Genomic DNA, 23219 nt, shown 5'->3' with positions numbered 1-23219 from the left:
CTGTACCATGTGTAGTTGACGTCGTCATAGATCAAGCGAAGCAAGCAATCTGATCTATGTTTTTAAAGTTTCAAGCGGATTCTCCAATCATTTGAAATCATTGTGTACAGTCTGCAAGTGTCATGGCAGATCGAGAAAACAGACAAACATAATGCTATGGTTATCACGAGTGATCATCCAGTTATGACATACTGTATGCAGTGGTTAAACTTTCAACCAATAACATGATGGTCATACTTTCACATTTTAGAATAGGCCTAGGCAGACTCAGTTGGCACTTGGCAGAACTGTTATAAGTGAGTATACATGAAATTTAGCAACGATGACAACACTTAGGACCAGTTTCCCAATTTGGTGGTCCATTAAGTTTTGGTTTATTCGAAAATACAGTCATTAAAGTTGAGAATCAACTGTCTGTTCCAAGGTTGTATCTTGGGTCACTTTTGTTTGCAATGACTCAGGATTGTCTTGCTTTTACAATAAACACTCAAAACTAACCGAACAGGTTTCACAATCTCATGTTACTTCAATGAAAGACCAGTTGTGGGGAGCATTCATTCTTTATTTGGTTGTGGATGTGTATCACAGATCACTCTGTTTACCGAGGTAAGCCTTTATCTGTGTTTGGTTTCACATTTTCTACACATATGACATGTTTCAGTGTCATTTAAAATACAATCTTAGAAAAACAAAAGGTGCTATCTAGAACCAAAAAGGGTTCTTCGGCTGTCTCCATAGGAGAACCCTTTGAAGAACCCGTTTTGGTTTCAGGTAGAACCATTTTGGGTTCCATGTAGAACCCTTTCCACAGAGGTTCTCTTACGTGGACAGCCGCAGAACCCTTTTGGAACCCTTTTTTCTAAGTGTACCATAATACTGGGATACTCATGAAGGTCAAGAGGTCTATGAGTTGATCTAGATTTTACCTCAGTTTTAACATAATCGTTTTTGCAACTTGCATGACAATGCTTTAGTTTAGTTTAGTAGGGCCTCCACTTGTATTGTAGTTTGCAATGACAGGGCACAGATCAGTTCCCTACCAACACTGTGACTTAAAGGATTATAGGGTTTTGTATGAAAAGTAGTGATTTTGTCTGACTTATAGATTTAGTATTCAGTCTTTTTGAAAGAAGGTTGTAGACTGGTATTAATCATACTGGTCATTTTATTTTTAGTTCTATTTTCTTTATGAGATTCTGCTGTCACACAGATTCCTGTCTCCCTGACAACACCACCTCTCAATCTGACACCATGGAAATTTGATCCACACCTGTATTTACAGTGTACTTACCGGCCACGGTGTCACCTGAATCATCATAACACATTGGGTTATGTCCAGTCTGGTCTTGCACTTATAGAATTTACTTGTTGGTCATTAATAAATTGATAGATTTAAACATTTTTAAGGCACTACCTTGACTATAGTGACTGGTTTAGTTTATAACTGTGTCTACGCACATTATGCATTTATGCTTTACTTTTGATACAGAGAAGAAACATGACACCTGATTTGGACACCAAGGACCGCTGCTTTAAGGCCTTGCTTATCTGGAGCAATTTGGTCATTGCGGTAAGTTCGACTAATATGAAATGGTGAGTGTGACTTTACCTCTGATATTTGTCTCAACAACTGACTAGGTATCCCCTTTACCTCTGTTTTCAGTGCTGTGGGATTGCCTTGATGGCCATGTGTATCTTCTTCATATCGGATCGAGGCGGATTGTATGTTTTGGTGTATGCCACAGGAAATGACAGCATCTGGAGGGGAGCCTGGATAGGCCTTTTCACTGGGTTTGCCCTTTTCTGCACGTCGATCTTTGGAATGCACGCCATAGCTGTGTCCAAAAGAAATATCCTACTAGCTGTGAGTCGTTCTGCTGTACCCCTGTTACATCTCCAACAATAATATTTTTAAAACATTCTATGCATGAATACTTATGTTATTAAAGGCATTCTAATATTATCCTTTTGACTGAAAAACATCATTGGTTTGGCCTGCTGGAACGTTTGGCCAGAAAACTCATGACTCAGACATATTTTTGTTTTAACTGTCTTACCTGTAGTACATCCTCCTGATGGTGATCATATATGCATTTGAGGTGGCATCCGCTATTACTGCTGCAACACACAAAGACTGGGTAAATCATTAAGATAAATACATTGTTAAAATTGTCTTGGCATATTATATTTCAGAGTTTGCTACACTAAATTTTATGATACAAATTGGAATTAGTGCACTGACCAGTGTTTGGCTATCTTCTCAACATTTTGATGCATCTCCTCAGTTTGTCCCCAACCTCTTCCTGAAGCAAATGCTACAGAACTACAACAAACCACTACCATATAATCTGCCCAGCACCCAGGACCAGATCTATGTCATCAACGGGATAACAGAAACATGGAACCGGTTCATGACTGAGGTAGCTAGGCCTACCCCACTGGTCACAGACGTCAGTTCACCGTTTAGTTTTGATTTACATTTGGTTGAGTTGTCAACTAACGTGAACTCAATGTGAAATCAACAACAAATGTCACCATGTCATTGGATTTAGGTTGAAAGATGGGTGAGAAAAATATTAAATGCCCTTACGTTTATGACTTTTTGCAAATCCAATTAGTTTTCAATGTTGATTCAACGTCACAATTATGTGGAAACTACGTTGATTCAAGCAGTTTTTGCCCAGTGGGACTGACTACTTTATGATGATGATTTATTATTTACTTACTGTTCTATACTACCACAGTTTGGTAATGTAAAATCATTTATGGTCTTAAACTCTCCCTATTAACTGAAGCATTTTAGTAACCAGAGTGCTCCTCTTGCAGTCTAAGTGCTGTGGAGTGTACGGGCCAAAGGACTGGGTGAAGTATGAGTCCTACTTCAGGCAACAGAACACTGATGCTGATTATCCTTGGCCCAGACAATGCTGTCAGCAGGACGCCATGGGAGCAATCAGCCATTTAGAGGCCTGCAAAATCGGGGTCAGCCCTTTCCTGCATGCACAGGTAATTGTCAAAGCTGACTTTGTCAATGACCACACTGAAATGTTCACCATCTCCTCATTATTGAGTGCACCACAAACCCCAAAAGTCTAAGGGAGTGCAGCAAAAATGGTTTGGGGGGGGGGGGGGGGGGGGGGGGGGGGGGCAAAGGAGGAATATGTTGCGTACGAAGCGCATCTGCTTTTCAATAACCTTTTTGTCACTCTACTCCAAGAGAACCTTCAAAATAATTATACGATTTATTGTGAATAGTTCTTCCATGAATCCCAACAGACAATGAAGAACCATTTAAGAACCTTTTTTTTAAAATAAAGTGTGGTAAAATTATGGAGGTGCCTAGCAGGGTTATGCTGCATGAAACTGTACAGTGCTCTAATATAAAATCTAATATTTCTTTTAGGGTTGTTATGATTACATTGCTGGTCCTTTAATCAGACACTGTTTTGGAGTCTCATGGTTTGGATTTGCCATATTGTGTTGGACAGTGAGTACAGAATGCATATCATCAACTTCCATAAGCATGAAATGTTTTTTTGCATGCACTAGTATAGTATTCAAACAAATTTGCACTGCAGAAACAAATGTAGTTGCTCTAGCATTAAGACAATGCATGCATTACTCAAAATAAGTTTGGTTTCATCATGTAGGCCTAAATATTGTAAGATGGCATTACTTAAAATACCCCTTAAAGGGCCAATCAGCAGTAGAAACAATAACAAAGCAAACTCCCCACCACTGTTTCGATAAAAAAGTGAAGGATAGGGCTGGAGAAATATAATCACTCTCAAATTCAGAAACAGAGCTATGGATGCAAGACCTGACCATCCATGACATAAAAATGATAGTTTTAACCATGTTTCGAGGCTATACAGTGTTTGTTTACATTTACTTGGTTTACAAACACTGGAGTTAAACAAGCTTCTATTTTGGGTTCTGATAGAGTACAACAGTTAGACTAAGTTCATGAGGCACTTATAAGTTCAATTCTTCAAGAACAAATGGGTACATATAGTGAATTTATAATCTTTAAAAAATCAATGTAGCAACTGCTGATTGTCCCTTTAAATGTGGTGGGAAAAAAATGAAAATAGCATAATGGAGAATTGGATCAACGGTTTTCTTTGTTTTTCCCTGCAGTTCTTTGTGATGGTGGGAGTAATTTTCCACTACACTCAGTTGGATTTCTGAGGATGACCAATAAAGAAATCTTCAAATAAACTTCAGGACAGAACTACCAGTAAAGAAGTAATACAAATATTACACTTTTTTGTTATGATCAACAAATAACATTTTAATGTCTCTTATCAAAATTGAGAAGCAATAAATGTACTAAATATTATTGTTTTCAAATGAGCTTTCTCAAAAAAGGGTGTATATTGTACCATATAATACGCTGTACTCTTAATTTTCTGTTCCCCCCCCAAAAAAGAGGTTGCGACCCCGACTTGAATACCATCGGTGTTAGTATGTTTCACACCAATTATGCAATCAGTGGATGGTTGCTTTGTGAATTACAAGCATCCCTCATTATGTTATGTAATTATTATACAACTATGAATAACAGTTATGCAATTATACTGACATGTATGGACCCCTGCACAAGATAAGGGAAACGTACAGTAAATCAGAGATTTAGCCTGGTCCTGAACATCTGTAACCGACTCTCAGAGGAGACAGTGACTGATTTGAAGTATCTGTGATTTTTCATTCAAGCCCAAACACTGCATGATTCTCCTTGTTTCACCTTCTGTTGATGTTTTTCAAATATATTGCCAAAATAAATCATTATGACAAATCATTCTATGAACAAATTCTCAGAGAATCCGTTATATGTGTATTTATAATTTGCATAACTTGCCGTGGCTATACATAATACATCCAATTTTGGTCAATACAAAATTGTACAGGTTACAAGCGTAGTATTATGTCAACACAGCTGCAAACAACCAGAATCCCTGTTCTGATATCTTTTAAAATCTTCACAACATTTAAAGCATAGTGTTTGAGTCCTCTTTTTTTACAATCTACACCATTATAAGTGCCATTTCCCTCACTTCCTTTTGATTTTAACTCAAACATTTCTCAGCAAAGCCTAGTTTTTAAGATAAAGTAATCACATCAGACACTTTACTTGAGGTATTTCTGTCATCTGTCCTCCTCATTCTAAAAGCATATCGGACTTTACAGACCAATAAAGAGAACACACACTCTGTCCCTCTTAACAGTAACAACAACAAAAAACAACTAAGACTTGGTGAAGTGTGTTAATGACTATCTATAGATTACTAATTGGATAAATAAATACTATTAGTGTCTATAATACAATTACAACTAAAATAGCAGTTTTCTGCAGTTCTCATTACGTAGAATGTTGGAAAAACACTATCCTGATACTGTCAGGATAAAAGCTGATCACAGTGACAATAGCTGGACGTCAGCGGGTTCATACTGTATGAAGTCATTATTCAGTTCACAAACATATTTAAGACATAAGGTATAACTAAAAACAAAGTAGCTAGCTAGTACTGAAGGTACAACTCTCTTTGGAAAAAGGCAATCTTGTGATTGCCAATGATGAGATGCAAACAAATAAACTACCGGTACATGGCTTTTCTGAAATACCAATGGCAATATGTGTTGATGTAACATTTTCCTCTCTTTGGCTGTCTATCCTTTATATGCACATTACAAAATATGTCTAACATCTGAATTTAAAAAACATCATTTGAATATTGATAATTAGTGCATATGATTTGGGCTAAAGGAAATACACACATCTTCACATGCCACTAGTCTAGATTGCTTATTTTAGTGCAGGACAGAGAGGTGATTGGTGGAGCATTGGAAACAAAGAAACTGTTAATTTCCCAAAATAGTTTCATATCAAAGGTAGATTTATAGACCCAATATTGCTCAAATCATTTACATAAGTCCAAGAACAGGGAGGATGAAGAGGAGGATAACCAGAGTAGTGTTAGGAAACAACATGACTGGTTAAACTGTCCAGTGTCTCATTCAATCTGCCTGTGGCTTCTGCTGTCAAATATCATGGACCTCCTCTGTGGCTGATAAAAGCAGCTGGTCGAGGTCTCCAGTCTCTGTCCACTCTTGGGTATTGTCATTTTGTTCCGCAGGGTCACCCCCTCTGGGGTCCCGAGGTTATCTGCCATCTCTTTGGAAAAGATATCCAGTGCTGATGTTTCAGTTGGACTTCTGATGGGCGAGAGGATGAGCTTGGCATCATCCCCCAGCGGTGGGTGATCCATGATGGGAAAGGGTGGACTGAACAAGATGAGGCTTTGTGGTCTCTTGCGGTTCCTAAAGGACGGCCTTTGTAGAACCGTAGACCGTTCAGGTCTTGGACAATCAGCAAAGGCCTCTGCATTGGAGGAGCGTTTCCTCCTCAGCACCGGTGGGTCTGAAGTAGGTGTGGTTTTATTAGTCTCTGTAGGTTTCTCTGCAATAGCCTGCCTTATCTGGGATTTGGGTGCTGGTTCCTTATTCTCCAACTCCTCCTTTAGATCCCTGATAGAGGGAAGAAGAAGAGCTACAGGATCTAGTTTCTCTCCCCTGGTTTTTGTGAATTCTTTCTCTGGTCCCTTTCCTGCACCAGAGCCCTTGTCTTGCCTCGGATGAGGTATGTGGCTGTACTGCACCTTGGGGGGGATGACAGGCACGGCTTTGGCCTGGCACGTTTTTACCATGAAGGCCGTCCTGACAGACGACACACAGACAGGGGCCGAGTTTCGGCGCACAGGGGCCTGTCGATGGCTCAGGAACAGCTCCAGTTCCTGGGACAGGCCATTGGATTTGGTCCCAGACGGGGTCACTGCCCCTCTCTGAATGGAGGTGAACTCGGCTGATTCAAGGTTTTGCTGATTGGAAATGTCTCTGATGCGTCGATGTCCTAAATCCAAATTGAGTGAGTAGGGCCTGTGTTTGGAAAAGCTGTTCTGCTCAGTTTTTTCTGAATGAGATGCTTCATAAGACGTCTGTCTGTGAAACCTCTGGGAGGAGGTGGTGTTTTTCTGTTTGGCTGTGCAGCTGTTTCCTCTTTGTGTTCTCGTTGCATCATCACCGACCAATGTGGTTTTGGAGGATAAGTGAAGTAGATGTGTGATTTTGGTCTCTGTTTTGCTGCTGCATGCCTGAGAGCTATTTCCTGGGAACACTTCTATGCTCCTAACAGGACATGATCCATTTGTTGGTTTGTCGTCTCTAGATAGAGGAGGAACGTTTAGTTCTTTGGAGTTCAAACCTTCTCCCGCAGAACAAGACGATGACACATCTAGTTTTCCAAACAAATCCTTAAGTGTGGGTGAATGGAGAGGACTGGTTACCCACTGTTTGGTGGCGCGGAAGACCTCCTCCCAAGGTTCCTCCTCCAAGTCCTCCAACTCAGAGTGTCCTCCACATCCATCCTCATTGTCTTGGTGTGGTAGCCCCAAGGTGTGGTGTGGTCTTTCTTCCAAACATATTGAAAGCCTCTCAATGCCTCCCATGACAACTGACAAAGCATTCTTTCCATCGTCATGGAAAACCCCTTTGACCCAATCTTGACTTTTACTTTTCCCTGATGGCTCCTTTCCTTTCTCTGCTACAAACGTGCCCATGTCTGTTATGAAATCCCCTGGCTGCAAACTTTTTGTGACCTGGCTTTGTTGAGTAGAATGTAAACTTGGCTCTGCGAGGTGACGAACCGCAGGCCGTGGCTTGACGAAAGTCAGTTTATCGGTTTCTGGGAGCTTAGATTTTGAGAAAGTGTGTAGTTTGTTTTTTGTTTTATCTGTTGAATCAGCAGCATGTAGAGGTGTATTTGTCATATCTGTGCCAACCATTAAATGTAACGTTTTCTCATTTGGAAATTGTGTGTCTGAGGAGTGCTTTCTTGCTGAATGTGCTACAGTGGCAGCATCGTGATCGGTCAGTGCAGGCCTGGCGGGCATCAAAGGCTGTCCCTTATATAATAACGAGTGAGTTGGAAGGCTGCTTCTTCTTTTTGCTGGAGCATCTGGCATTGCCTTAACATCCTCACAAGTGTTCTTGGTGGAACAGAAAACAGGCATAAACTCCTCGTCCATAATGTCAATCTCAGGCTCAGTGATTTTCAGCTCAAGATGGAGGTCAGACCACATCTCTTCCTTGATAGGTAGAGATCCCATATCCTGCAAAACATGAACCACAAATGCTTATTAAAGCGTCAGTCATTGTCATTGCGTTATTCTTTGTTAATTGTCTGTGATGAAGCACAGCGTTAAACTGGAGATTAAACATACCAGGTGTGTCAGTTCTTTTGGCTCATGCTGTGGTGCTGGCGGGTTGTCCAGTTGTTTCCCAGGAGATTGCTGTTTCTCTTGATCTTCCTCTCTTGTGGTGAGAGTGGAAGACTGTCTCAGGTCAGATACTTCCACCTTTCCTTGAACATCATTCAACTCTCCTTCACTTCCTGAAACTCATATTAATAGACAATATTACCTTGGATAATGAGGAAGGTTTTTCATCTGAGTGAGTGCATGCATATGCGCGGAGGGGGGGCAAGCATGTGCACACACAGGCTTGTTTTCTATGTTAACAGGTGAAAATGTCCTACCTTCTGGCACCCTTTTGAAAGCTGCCTCCTCTCTGCTCCTCTCCTCTGCTGGTCTCTCTTCCGTTTCCAGAGGGGTTGAGCTGCTGTTGCTGTAGATACTGCTCTCACTCCCAACACTGCTCTCTCCAAGGGGGTTCTCTCTGTAACTTGAGCTGCCACTACTGTCACTCTGTTCTGACTGGGAGGTCTCTCTGCTGGGTTTCAGAGCAGCTGCAGCAGGCCTCTCCTTCCCTTGTGCCCTGCAGGGAGTGCTGTTGGAGCTGATGACTGCAGACACCCTCAGGGGCACGGACACAGCAAAGGGCTCTGATATGTTGAGAGCCTTGCGCTGATGTCTGGGGGAGGACTCTGGGAAGAGGCTTCCTGGGAAGGAGGGCCTGGATGCACTGCTGTGGGTGGAGCCAGAACACAGCATCCTGTTCTTAGGGGAGCTGGGCTGACAGCTGCTGAGGTCATCATCGCCTTTGAAAACCTTCAGTTGTTCGGGTAGAGCCTTCTGCTGTGGTGGTGAGACGCTTGGAGAGCCCCTTCTCTTCATGTTAGGGCTGCTGCCACCTGTGGCCTTGCTCGATCTCTTCATCTCAAACTCCCGCCTCTGGTCCTGTTCACTGACGTCATGGAGCGTGTCAGATTCAAGTGTTCTGGATTTTATGCCGGGCGCAAAGAAACCGTTGGCTCCGCCTGCTGAGCTGAAATGTCCTGCCTTGTCATCATCTGTGTTGGAAATCAAATGAGAAGCAAATTGTTTGATACATATCGTCTCTGCCTTATTTACAAAGCAAATTAAGATTTGTTTATGGGAGAGAGAACTGCTGTGAGTAGGTTTAACGATGACAAGTTTTTCGTATGCAATTTAGTGCATTCAGCACCACCTGTCTGTAGAGAGCACAAAGAGTCCATGCTTCTCGCTGGTCGGATAGCTGCCTTTTCTGTGAATGAAGAATGTAGTCATGTTATTTTATTCTGTATCATGATCTCAATTATTTCAAGTAGCATGTTTATTTGTGTGATATTAATTTTCATTTGATCATTCAATATATCAAGGTGGCAATAGAATGTGTACTATGTTACTATGTTTTCCATGATAAATCATTTAGCCTTAGCAGTGAAAGGGTCACTATATTGGTTGATAAGCATATCCATCATGCTTTACCTGTGATGTTCTGTGCTTTCATTAACACGCTCCCATTCCGGCTCAGTCTCCCCTTAGAGTCCGTCACAGACTTGCCCAGGTTGAAGATGAACTTCCACTTCTTTGATTTCCCAGAAACCTTTCCTCTGACAGACAGGGAGATGATGAAGCACATTAACAACATGGCTTGTTCGGATGTTATTTGTTGAAGTTCAATGTGTGCTAAATGTACAACAAAACAACACAAATAAACATACATATTGCTAAAACAGTACAATCAACCTAGACTGATTTGCAGGGTATTTTACTGTTTACTCTGTATACTAGTGGAGGCTGTTGAGGGGAGGAATGCTCATAATAATGGCTGGAATGGAGTGAATGGAATGGCATTAAACACATGGAAACCATGGAAACCATGTGTCTGATACCGTTCCAATGATTCCGCTCTAGCCATTCTCATCCATCTCACTTTGTATCTGATATGTCTATGACGGTATGGTACAGTGTGGCAGTGCTGGTATCAGGTAGACTGTTCTCCCGTTGTCGCTCTTTCCGTGCTGGGTGGTTAGGGCTCAGGGAGCGAGCCTGGGCCTCCTCCAGGCTCATCAGCTTCATTGGCCCACTCTGGCCACTGATAGGAAGAGTGGCATACTTCTCCCCACACATCAAACTGGGTCCTGTAGCAATACAATATGTCGTTTTTTAAATACTATTGGCATCAGGTAGAAAGGAGGACAATAAATACAATGCGTTTTCCAATGGCAACATAAAATTAGGGTAAGAGGGCAACAAGCAAGAGGGCAACATTCAGGAAATCTCAATGCACACAATCAACACTTTCAAACAACATACCTTCTTTCGTCTTTATTGGTGCAGCTGCATGGTTGAAGATCTGCTCAGTGTGATTTAAAATGAACTCAACCACGGACTGCTGTACCCGCACCTCCTGGAAAGCCATGTCCCCATTGCAGGATGCAACTTCAATATCTTTAGAGCTACAAAACGCATAGCCAAGCGAGAAACGCATAGCCAAGCGAGAAACGCATAGCCAAGCGAGAAACGCATAGCCAAGCGAGAAAGTAGAAATGCTTTCAGTCACAACCAAGGAGGGATTTTACATTAAATATCAGCTAGAGTATAACTCAAACAAAATGGAAGAACAAAATATAGTTATCATACAACTGTTTTAGTATGTTCTTGGATAAGGTGATATTGGTTTGTGTACAATTGGTGTAGAGCTCACCGCAATAGGTTTGGAGCCCACACCAAGGCCAGGTTGCGGGTGTGCATGTTAGTCTGGGGACTTAAAGTGGCCAGGTGGGACAAATGCTTGGTAAGATATTCCAGAGTCCTGGAGAGAGAGAACAAACAGAATTTGTTTAGCTTTTTAACCACATATAAACGATTGAGTGGTACATCACAGAGGCAGCAAAGGGCTGAAGTGAGTTTTACCTAAAGTGGGGGAGTGGTAGCTCTTTGATAACACCCTGGATATGTTGTAGTCTCTCATGATCCTCCTGGACTGAGACGGCGTCCTACACAGTAAAAGTGAAGTATTATCAATGTCGCACATCATTCTTTCTTTGAATGTGCCTCACTATTAAAGGACTCATTCCTAATATAAATCAAGAGACATTCTGGTAAACAAAGTGGGTGCATTACAGACAGGTAGAGACCCTACCTCTTTGAACAGTACTCACAGTGAATTTCTTGTAAAGCTCATAAGTGAGCAGGGGATTGGGTAGCTCCCTGAAGTACAGCTTGCACAAGGAGCCCACACAGTGGATGTCCTGGAGGTACACCTCCTTTGTGAGGTCAGGGCACAAGTCAGAGCAAAATTCCTGTCTGTAAGTAAGCACACAAACACATGGGTGTCAATACAGCTGGAGACGTATGACGCTTCCACACTCCTCTAGTATATGTACAGTGAGGGAAAAAAGTATTTGATCCCCTGCTGATTTTGTACGTTTGCCCACTGACAAAGACATGATCAGTCTATAATTTTAATGGTAGGTTTATTTGAACAGTGAGAGACAGAATAACAAGAAAAACACATGTCAAACGCATGTCAAAAATGTTGTAAATTGTTTTGCATTTTAATGAGGGAAATAAGTATTTGACCCCTCTGCAAAACATGACTTAGCACTTGGTGGCAAAACCCTTGTTGGCAATCACAGAGGTCAGATGTTTCTTATAGTTGGCCACCAGGTTTGCACACATCTCAGGAGGGATTTTGTTCCACTCCTCTTTGCAGTCATTAAGGTTTCGAGGCTGACGTTTGGCAACTCGAACCTTCAGCTCCCTCCACATATTTTCTATGGGATTAAGGTCTGGAGACTGGCTAGGCCACTCCAGGACCTTAATGTGCTTCTTCTTGAGCCACTCCTTTGTTTCCTTGGCCGTGTGTTTTGGGTCATTGTCATGCTGGAATACCCATCCACGACCCATTTTCAATGCCCTGGCTGAGGGAAGGAGGTTCTCACCCAAGATTTGACGGTACATGGCCCCGTCCATCGTCCCTTTGATGCGGTGAAGTTGTCCTGTCCCCTTAGCAGAAAAACACCCCCAAAGCATAATGTTTCCACCTCCATGTTTGACAGTGGGGATGGTGTTCTTGGGGTCATAGGCAGCATTCCTCCTCCTCCAAACACGGCGAGTTGAGTTGATGCCAAAGAGCTCGATTTTGGTCTCATCTGACCACAACACTTTCACCCAGTTCTCCTCTGAATCATTCAGATGTTCATTGGCAAACTTCAGACGGCCCTGTATATGTGCTTTCTTGAGCAGGGGGACCTTGCGGGCGCTGCAGGATTTCAGTCCTTCACGGCGTAGTGTGTTACCAATTGTTTTCTTGGTGACTATGGTCCCAGCTGCCTTGAGATCATTGACAAGATCCTCCCGTGTAGTTCTGGGCTGATTCCTCACCGTTCTCATGATCATTGCAACTCCACGAGGTGAGATCTTGCATGGAGCCCCGGGCCGAGGGAGATTGACAGTTCTTTTGCGTTTCTTCCATTTGCGAATAATCGCACCAACTGTTGTCAACCTTCTCACCAAGCTGCTTGCCGATGGTCTTGTAGCCCATTCCAGCCTTGTGTAGGTCTACAATCTTGTCCCTGACATCCTTGGAGAGCTCTTTGGTCTTGGCCATGGTGGAGAGTTTGGAATCTGATTGATTGCTTCTGTGGAAAGGTGTCTTTTATACAGGTAACAAGCTGAGATTAGGAGCACTCCCTTTAAGAGTGTGCTCCTAATCTCAGCTCGTTACCTGTATAAAAGACACCTGGGAGCTAGAAATCTTTCTGATTGAGAGGGGGTCAAATACTTATTTCCCTCTTTAAAATGCAAATCAATTTATAACATTTTTGACATGCATTTTTCTGGATTATTTTGTTGTTATTCTGTCTCTCACTGTTCAAATAAACCTACCATTAAAATTATAGACTGATCATTTCTTTGTCAGTGGGCAAACGTACAAAATCAGCAGGGGATCAAATACTTTTTCCCCTCACTGTATGCTTTGTAAGATTGAAATGTAGAAACGTGTGTTTATATTGAATAAACAAAAGTTGTCCAACATGGTATGTTCATAATGGCCTAGATCTAGAAACGTACTGTACAAACATGCTTAGTATAGAGCACCAAACACCAACTTTCACTACCTTGTCCTAATCCTTTTGGAAGGCACTTTATGTGGCAAAAAGAGTTACCTTAGTCGCTGGATATTTGAGGTGACTCCTGAGAGCCTGTATATTCCATCCACAACACCATGTTTCTCAATGAACTCTGCACACGTCCTTAAAACTTGAGGAACTGAAGAAAAAAAAAAAAAAAATGTTTTAACCATACATTCGACATCAAAAGACACACATACATAGCAAACCAAATAAAACATATTTTGAGGGTCCAGTCTGGCAACATACAGATTTTGACGTGAAGGTCAAAATATAACACTGATGACAGTCGTCATTAGGATTTCGTTACTAAGTTATGTGAATAAGCTATGATTTATGAGAGGAATCATAACATACAGTCTTTAGGTTTTCTGTAATAGGCAACTGATTTTCACAATTTCACAGTATTATTCGTAGTGTGGAAATACAAATAAACCACAGGAAAATCATGTTTTTGACCGCACTGGGCCTTTAATACTGTGTGTACTATAAATAGAATCTGGATCTTTGGCTCATTCTTTGAGTCAACCATTTTTTTCCATGGCAGAGAAGGATAGAGAAGGACAGTTTGGGAGAAACCGATTGCCATTAGTATAAATTGTATCAGTAGTTATTTATTCTAAACATACTTTACACAGTAGCTCTGCTTTTTATTCCATAGGGTTGCTGATTGTGAAGAAGGTGGAATTTCTCAGGAAGTAAAACATGGTTTGTTTGTTTCAGAGGAAGGTGGACACACCCAATCCTTGCAGCTGGTATTACTTACGATACTTCCTCTAATAGAAAATGTCCTTTCAAAATGTTACCACCCAATTCTCTATTGATTTTGAAACGGTATTCCCTAGTGGGGCATCTCTTTTCTTAAAATCTGTTATCTACAATGCTGTGTTTAAGAGGAATGTATGGTTGCTTTCTATACTAATATATACTTGTAAATCAAGGAACAACTTTATAATACATTTCAACTGAAAATAAAAAATGTATAGCTCCTCTTATGCACAGTATGGCATATACTACAGCAGTTAATATGTTAGTATACCTCTGTGCCATGCTAAAAGAAAAAGGAAAGTTATTCCACTATGGACTGAAATCGGCAAACCAATATATGCAACAACCTTAGAAGAGAAATGTAGCTGTACAGTGCACAATGTTCCTGTAAGCTCCTCTTTCCCACAAGTAAAGTATTTGTGACTCATAGTTCAACTTCCCACTTTTCTACCAGGCATTCCCACTTCACAGATACACTAGATGAGGCCCTTCCCAGAACTCTTTACAAAGGGATAAGGAACCATCTGGCCAGTGGCGTGGCCCAGTGACAGTGGATTGTTTAACATTTTAGCCACACAATGGCAATCGTGGAGGTCTTGTCCCCAGAGAATGCAGAGCTATTGTATAAGCTATACAACAGCTTATAGTGGAACAGTGGCATAGATCAATGTCAGTTTACACATCGTTTCCCTCATTTTCAAACTCTTAACATATCTCATGAACATCACAACTCAACCTGAACAATAAATCAATAAGCACATAGACATGAGGATATCGCTGATATGCAGCTGAACATTAGCCAAGCAACACGAAAACAATTCAAACAATTCATTCTATCTTGAGGTTCTCATGGGCTGTATGAATGAAAGTCTGTTCTCCCACATCTGAACAGACACTCGCAGTGACATGCCTGTGGTCAAAATGGTGGCTGCCTGGTCCGAATGGGATTTGAGTCACCATTACTTTTGAGTATTTGCTCAGAACGAAACTCCTGCTTGCCTGGAAATCTTATTGTGGATTCAAAAGGAATCTAATACGGCTTATTGAATAAGATACTGTTGACTGTTAAATTGGATAACATCCTCGTAAGTAAATTGTCTGTGTAAATTAAGTAATTATACACATCCTTTGTCTTCCCTGTCTAGGGTCAGACAGAGTTAGTGACAGTCAACAACAGCTGATATTGCAGTGTCACGTCAACAAAAGCAGATATCATAAGTCACTTGTAATTTACAAATAAAAACTAAAAGTATCATCATATTAGCCATATAGTCAATTATAGTCCCTTCTCCCCCTGTAGCAGAAACATGTGTCTTGTGTAAACTACTTTATAAAATCTGTTTAGCTGTTAAATCTGTTCAAAGTAAAGGTTTCCAAGTCACATCACATTACCTCACTTCATATAACTATTTTTTACCTCCATTCAAATACTATCTGGGTAAACACACCCATCCTCAAATTGTTGTCTGAATTATGATCTGTTGGCTGCTACTGTCCCCTGTGAACAGTGTTGCCCACCCAGAATCCTCACAGAGAGAGAGAGAGAGAGAGAGAGAGAGAGAGAGAGAGAGAGAGAGAGAGAGAGAGAGAGAGAGAGAGAGAGAGAGAGAGAGAGAGAGAGAGAGAGAGAGAGAGAGAGAGAGAAAGACGCAGGCCTCTTGGTGGGAAGTTGACAAGAACACCAGGAGCCACACCCTAAGTCACAAATCCCCTCTGTGGGTGCCTAAAGGACTTAATGAAATGTAAAACATATGTCCATTGATGTCCAAATTGCAACATATATCTGTGTCACACACCTTAATAAACTAAATAATGTACTGTCCAACTGTTAACTATGTAAACAGCAGGGATCTTTCCTAACTGATTTCACACTACGTTTACCAAATCATCCAAAGCAGAGGTTTAACATATTCTTTGCCCAAAACATAAGTGTTGAATAAGGCTCAATCTAATTCTGAATTCTCCTAAAACCTTTGAGGTGTTCCATACAGAAGATGTATAGATAATTCAACTGCACCATTACATATCCTGTCTCAAACAGTCATTGAGAATTCGCTGTCAATTTAGGAAAAGCTGTTCTCAGACCAAAGTACAAATATTGTAATAGCTCAATGAAAAAAAAAAAAATAGACTAAGTTGTTAAATTATTAAACGTTTTGTCTGAGAACAGCTTTTCCCAATGTAGGTGGTTTGGAAAAGTGTTTTCTAAAGGATAGTCCTGTATTATTATTTTATCATAATCATAACTATTATTTGTTGTTTATTTAGGTTATTACTACATCTAAAAACATGAAATATGACAATGCCCTCAATAAATCCAGTACATGTTAAATAATGACTATATATGGGCCAATAATTGGGCTCTGTTGTTGTGTAACAGTTTTTTTATGGGACATGATGAAATCTGCTGAAATGTGCTAGAAAAGGGAAGCAGCAGGAAAGGGAAGCAACATAATAAATATTGAAAGAAACTAGTTTACCGTCTTGTCCTGAATTCTGTAGATGTTCTGTCAAGTCACAGCCGAATGCATTCTCACTTCCTTTCTTTTTGGACCTCTGCTTGGCTCCTTTATTCTTCATCTGGATCCAGTTAGTAGTCCAGGAGTTCAGAACAAACAAATCCTCAAATACACAACCATGATCCAACAGACCCTGGGAAAGGGCTAAAATGTAGCCCAGGAGTAAAAACCATACAAAGCCGCCCAAAAAGGATTCATCCGCTCACATCTTGACCAACCACACTGTTTGGGAGACTGAAAAGTCCTTGTGAGAATAATAAAGTTGACGTCACTTTTCCTTTTAGCTTTTTAGTGCTTTATACATTTCCAATCAATCTATCAAAAATAAGGGAAAAACCATTGGTCAGTTATAATAGTGAAATAGCTGGAAATGTGGATTGGGAATGGCAGTCCTCTGAAGTGATTTATCCCAGAAGGATTTGCAGAAACAGCATCAGAATTAGTTGGTTTCCTGTTGTAGTTTTTTTACTCAGTCTGCCTTTGTCTTTTTTCGCTTCCTCCCGTCCAGACAATCTCCCTGTTCTTTGGCTCCCCTGTATCTGAGGAGATGTACCCAGTGAGGAGCAGGAATATAGTTTCTGTGTTTGTTTCTTTATTCTTCTTGCTTCCAGTTTTCAATTGATCCATGTTTCGAAGGTCATGCTAGTTGTGGCACTGGAGTGGCATGGAGGTTTGAAATGTCAAGACTGTGAGAAGGGGAGGGAAGTGAAGTCAGGGGAGGGGAATAGCTGACTGCTGTTTCTCCTCTGGTTTAGAGATTACTGACCCCTTTTATCCACACTTTTTTTGTTGTTGCCATGGTCCTAACAGGAAATGTGCTCTCTGCCTTCCTGAATGCTCCCAAAGTACACAATTTCCTGTACAGAGAGCCTTGTTTGGAAAACAAAAACAGTTCTGAAGGAAGAGGGAAGTGGGGGGAGAGTGAAATGAGGGCTTGAAGGGCGCAGATGGGAAAAAAAGGGGGCGGGGGGGAGACATACAGGGTACTTGTTACTGACTTAGCTGTTTCATCATTTTCCCTCTACAGCAGACTGAAGCTCCAACCACGTGTTTGAAGGACAATTCATCCTATCGAAATAAATGTTTAACTGATAAGAATGAACCAATACTTTAAAAACAACATTAATACAATTAAGTAGGCCTAAATACATAGCTACTGGGTAGGTTGAAAGACATTCAGGGTTTTTCATTACATTTTAAAGCATATAGCTGGATCTATACAACTGATGGTGTAGGATGTGGACTACTCTTAACATTAGACCACTTTTGAGGTCTGAAAAAATACATTTTTAGTGAATGAACTATAACTTGAATGAACTGCTACAGGTCTACATTTGTTTGATTTAAAATTGTTTCTTGGCAATTTGTAGATCTGTTCAAAGTCTTGTTGCCCTCCCTGTTCAAACAAGAAATCAGTGCACTACCAAATTAATTCATTTTACATTACATTTTAGTCATTTAGCAGACACTCCTATCCAGAGCAACTTACAGGAGCAATTAGGGTTAAGTGCCTTGCTCAAGGGCACAGACAGATTTTTCACTTAGTCGGCTCTGGGATTCAAACCAGCAACCTATCAGTTACGGGCAGAACACTCTTAACCGCTAGGCTACCTGCCATCCTATTGACATACCCTTGCTGTTTCTTACGTAGTGTCAGAGCCACACTGTATATAGAGAGTTCGGCCATGTTAGCACCTTTATTCTAAAACTGTTGGTGTAACAATACGAGATCGCCCCCATCAATACCCTATGACCTGACCCACTGTAAATAAGCAAAACAGAGCAGCGAATTTAACAGACGTTTTTTATTGATTAACAATCGGCATGTGTATCCAAGCCTGTATTGTGTTGTGTTAACAAATTGCATATTTGCTTTCACATCTTCATAGGTTTTGAAAACTATCAGAAATAAACAGCACAATGCTGTCAATTATCACTTAGCAACGGCTATGGAGTAAAAAGTGACACTCATAGGAATGTTCACTCATAAATCGCAACAAGTCATATATCTCACACTAGATATACAAAAGTATGTGGACACCCCTTTAAATTAGTGGATTCTGCCATTTCAGCCACACCCGCTGCTGACAGGTATATAAAATTGCGCACACAGCCATGCAATCTCCATAGACAAACATTGGCAGTAGAATGGCCTTACTGAAGAGCTCAGTGACTTTCACCGTGGCACCATCATAGGATGCCACCTTTACAACAAGTCAGTTTGTCAAATTTCTGCCCTGGTCAACTGTAAGTGCTGTTATTGTGAAGTGGAAATGTCTAGGAGCAACAACAGCTCAGCCACGAAGTGGTAGGCCACAAAAGATCAAAGAACGGGCCGCCGAGTGCTGAAGCGCGTGCGCATAAGTCTGTACTCGGTTGCAACACTCATTACCGAGTTCCAAACTGCCTCTGGAAGCAACGTCAGCACAAGAACTGTTCGTCAGGAGCTTCATGAAATTGGTTTCCATGGCCGAGCAGCCGCACACAAGCCTAAGATTACCATGTGTAAAGCCAAGCGTCGGCTGAAGTGGTGTAAAGCTCACCCGCATTGGACTCTGGAGCAGTGGAAACGCGTTTTCTGGAGTGATGAATCTCACGTCACCATCTGGCAGTCCGACAGACGAATCTGGGTTTGCCGGATGCCAGGAGAACGCTACCTGCCCCAATGCATAGTGCCAACTGTAAAGTTTGGTGGAGGAGGAATAATGGTCTGGGGCTGTTTTTCATGGTTCGTGCTAGGCCGCTTAGTTCCAGTGAAGGGAAATCTTAACGCTACAGTATACAATGACATTCTAGACGATTCTGTGGAAGCTGTTATAGCAGCAAAGGGGGGGGGGGGGGGGGGGTACACACACAGCCTACACACACACTACATGCCCATGATTTTGGAATGAGATGTTCGACAAGCAGGTGTCCACATACTTTTGGTCATGTAGTGTGTGTGTGTAGGCTTTTTTTTCTGGGAAGGCTTTCCACTAAATGTTGCAACATTGCTGCGGGGACTTGCTTCCATTCAGCTACACAGTGCATTGGGAAAGTATTCAGACCCTTTGACTTTTTTTGCATTGTTACATTTCTGCCTTACTCTAAAATGGATTACATTTTTTTTTTAATCCTCAATCTACACACAATACCCCATAATGACAAAATGAAAACAGGTTATTAGACATTTTTGCAAATGTATTGCTAATAAAAAACAGAAATACCTTATTTACATAACTATTCAGACCCTTTGCTGTGAGACCCGAAATTGAGCTCAGGTGCATCCTGTTTCCATTGATCATCCTAGAGATGTTTCTACAAGTTGATTGGAGTCCACCTGTGGTAAATTCAATTGATTGGACATGATTTGGAAAGGCACACACCGGTCTATATAAGGTCCCTCAGTTGACAGTGCATGTCAGAGAAAAAACCAAGCCATGAGGTTGAAGGAATTGTCCGTAGAGCTCCGAGACAGGATTGTGTCGAGGCACAGATCTCGGGAAGGGTACCAAAACATTTCTGCAGCATTGAAGGTCCCCAAGAACACAGTGGCCTCCATCATTCTTAAATGGAAGAAGTTTGGAACCACCAAAACTCTTCCTAGAGCTGGCCGCACTCCCAAACTGAGCAATCAGGGGAGAAGGGCCTTTGTCAGGGAGGTGACCAAGAACCCGATGGTCACTCTGACAGAACTCCAGAGTTCCTCTGTGGAAATGGGAGAACCTTCCAGAAGGACAACCATCTCCGCAGCACTCCACCAATCAGGCCTTTATGGTAGAATGGCCAGACGGAAGCCACTCCTCAGTAAAAGGCACATGACAGCCTGCTTGGAGTTTGACAAAAGGCACCTAAAGGACTCTCAGACCATGAGAAACAAGATTATCTGGTCTGATGAAACCAAGATTGAACTCTTTGGCCTGTATGCCAAGCATCACGTCTGGAGGAAACCTGGCACCATCCCTACGGTGAAGCACGATGGTGGCAGCATCATGCTGTGGGGATGTTTTTCAGCGGTAGGGACTGGGAGACTAGTCAGGATCGAGGGAAAGATGAACAGAGCAAAGTACAGAGAGATCCTTGATGAAAACCTGCTCCAGAGCACTCAGGACCTCAAACTGGGGCAAAGGTTCACCTTCCAACAGGACAACGACCCTAAGCACACAGCCAAGACAATGCAGGAGTGGCTTCGGGACAAGTCTCTGAATGTCCTTGAGTGGCCCAGTCAGAGCCCGGACTTGATCCCAATTGAACATCTCTGGAGAGACCTGAAAATAGCTGTGCAGCAACGCTCCCCATCCAACCTGACAGAGCTTGAGAGGATCTGCAGAGAAGAATGGGAGAAACCCCTAAATACAGGTGTGCCAAGCTTGTAGCGTCATACCCAAGAAGACTCAAGGCTGTAATCGCTGCCAAAGGTGCTTCAACAAAATACTGAGTAGAGTGTGATACCATAGGAATACTTATGTAAATGTAATTTTTATTTATTTTTTATAAATGTGCAAACATTTCTACAAACCTGTTTTCGCTTTGTCGTTATGGGGTATTGTGTGTAGATTGATGAGGAAAACATTTAATTTAAATCAATTTTATAATAAGGCTGTAAAGTAACAAAATGTGGAAAAAGTCAAGGGGTCTGAATACTTTCCGAATGCACTGTATATGACTCTGTCAAGTAGGGTCAAACAAGGGTGTTTATAGTTATAGTAGATGTAAATTATAACTCCGGCCCATAGATTTTCCAGGTGAGGTCATGTTGTCAGGACCCTTACTTTAGCACCAGGTCTTTAGCCATAACGGGCATTTAATGGAACAATTGTTTTGGCTTAAAATAAAGTTTCCAGTCAAGTGACCAGGCCTGCTGAGCCATATCTAACAACCCACCAGCTCACCAGCTCAGCTGGTAGAGCACGGCGCTTGTAACGCCAAGGTAGTGGGTTCGATCCCCGGGACCACCCATACACAAAAAAAAAAAATGTATGCACGCATGACTGTAAGTCGCTTTGGATAAAAGCGTCTGCTAAATGGCATATTATTATTATATTATTACATATCCCATTGCCTTCATTTGTATATTTTTCCCAAGGACAGCTGACTAATAGTACATGTAAGTAGGAGGTAATGCTATGGTGTTATCCTTATTCTAAGATATTGATGTCGGCTGTAGTGTGAAGTTGGCTTACAGTTAAAATCCTACATCCTATGGCATCATGTGATATCTTGTTTGTTGGGCTCAAAGCTTAATGTTTCAAATGGTGCTCTGGCCATCCTGGCCTCCGTTGAACAAAGCTTTCTTTCTGTATCACAGGAAAAAGGGATGACATCATTTTGTCCATACAAAGGCTCGGACATCACACTCCTTCCCCCTCTTTGGGTCACTCCACAAGACTGTACTGGTGAAACTAGTGTTCCTTTCAGAGCACGTCCTTCAAACTTGTAGTCAAACTACTAGATGAAAATGTTCTACATTGCATTGTATCCATCATATGGAGAGCAAAGCATAGTGGGTGAAGAACAGGGACTTCTGTTTAAATTCATCTAAGGACCTTACTTTATGAAATCAGTCTTGTCAATCCACTGTCAAAACAAACACTTTACACTATAGGCTATTTGATGAAGCAATGCTGCAAAAAACGACATTGCAAATCAAAGACTATCCCTTACTGAAACACACTTGAGAATGATATTTCGCTGATAGAAATAGATTATTTATCTTGAATTCATAACTTCCATTTGATTCATATGGGTCTCCCCACCATACACCCAATGAAACCCTACAAGACTAAAGATGTGGTTTTGAAAGGAAATGTACAAAACATTCAAGACAGAAAGGCCTCACCCAACATGGCACTCTTAATTAATCAGTCACCATGGCATCCATAAATATATTCTAACACGAATCATTCATTATCGTTCAGGTATAGTAGGACCACAGAATTGATATAGCTTTAACCTCACACTATTCAAATATGAATGAGGCATAACTTACAGAAGCATATACAGTGGGGAAAGAAAGTATTTAGTCAGCCACCAATTGTGCAAGTTCTCCCACTTAAAAAGATGAGAGGCCTGTAATTTTCATCATAGGTACACGTCAACTATGACAGACAAATTGAGAGAAAAAAAATCCAGAAAATCACATTGTAGGATTTTTAATGAATTTATTTGCAAATTATGGTGGAAAATAAGTATTTGGTCAATAACAAAAGTTTCTCAATACTTTGTTATATAATAATAATAATAATAATAATAATAATATAATATGCCATTTAGCAGACGCTTTTATCCAAAGCGACTTACAGTCGTGCGTGCATAAATTTGTATTTTTTTTGTGTATGGGTGGTCCCGGGGATCGAACCCACTACCTTGGCGTTACAAGCGCCGTGCTCTACCAGCTGAGCTACAGAGGACCACATATACCCTTTGTTGGCAATGACACAGGTCAAACGTTTTCTGTAAGTCTTCACAAGGTTTTCACACACTGTTGCTGATATTTTGGCCCATTCCTCCATGCAGATCTCCTCTAGAGCAGTGATGTTTAGGGGCTGCAACTC

The 23219-nt window shown here is 41.4% G+C and overlaps 2 protein-coding genes across 4 annotated transcripts; one reads left to right on the top strand and one right to left on the bottom strand.

The window, feature by feature from the left end:
- Positions 1–1498: 1498 nt before the first annotated feature.
- On the top strand, positions 1499–4554 carry LOC311100325 (uroplakin-1b-like; the record flags this gene model as incomplete). Its single annotated transcript, XM_084141208.1, has 7 exons — positions 1499–1570; positions 1664–1864; positions 2064–2138; positions 2286–2420; positions 2827–3006; positions 3404–3487; positions 4141–4554. The coding sequence occupies 7 exons, from the start codon at positions 1499–1501 to the stop codon at positions 4189–4191; spliced, it is 798 nt and encodes a 265-aa protein (XP_083997334.1). The 3' UTR covers positions 4192–4554.
- On the bottom strand, positions 4281–17401 carry LOC311100324 (rho GTPase-activating protein 31-like). Of its 3 annotated transcripts, none has more exons than XM_084141205.1 (12): positions 16648–17401; positions 13436–13538; positions 11426–11570; positions 11178–11260; positions 10969–11076; positions 10578–10720; positions 10195–10402; positions 9747–9871; positions 9466–9522; positions 8594–9307; positions 8280–8455; positions 4281–8168 (listed from the first exon to the last, which is right to left on the bottom strand). In XM_084141205.1, the coding sequence occupies exons 1-12, from the start codon at positions 16745–16747 to the stop codon at positions 6015–6017; spliced, it is 4116 nt and encodes a 1371-aa protein (XP_083997331.1). In that variant the 5' UTR covers positions 16748–17401; the 3' UTR covers positions 4281–6014. The 3 variants fall into 3 exon arrangements, with proteins under 3 accessions (XP_083997331.1, XP_083997332.1, XP_083997333.1); XM_084141206.1 differs by having other exon boundaries at positions 8280–8449; XM_084141207.1 differs by lacking the exons at positions 10969–11076; positions 11178–11260; positions 11426–11570; positions 13436–13538; positions 16648–17401 and having other exon boundaries at positions 10578–10941.
- Positions 17402–23219: the final 5818 nt, after the last annotated feature.

Source organism: Coregonus lavaretus, assembly GCF_964263955.1.
Source record: "Coregonus lavaretus genome assembly, chromosome: 24".
In the NCBI taxonomy this organism is placed as follows: Eukaryota; Metazoa; Chordata; class Actinopteri; order Salmoniformes; family Salmonidae; genus Coregonus; species Coregonus lavaretus.
This window is presented reverse-complemented; position numbering and strand designations above follow the sequence as displayed.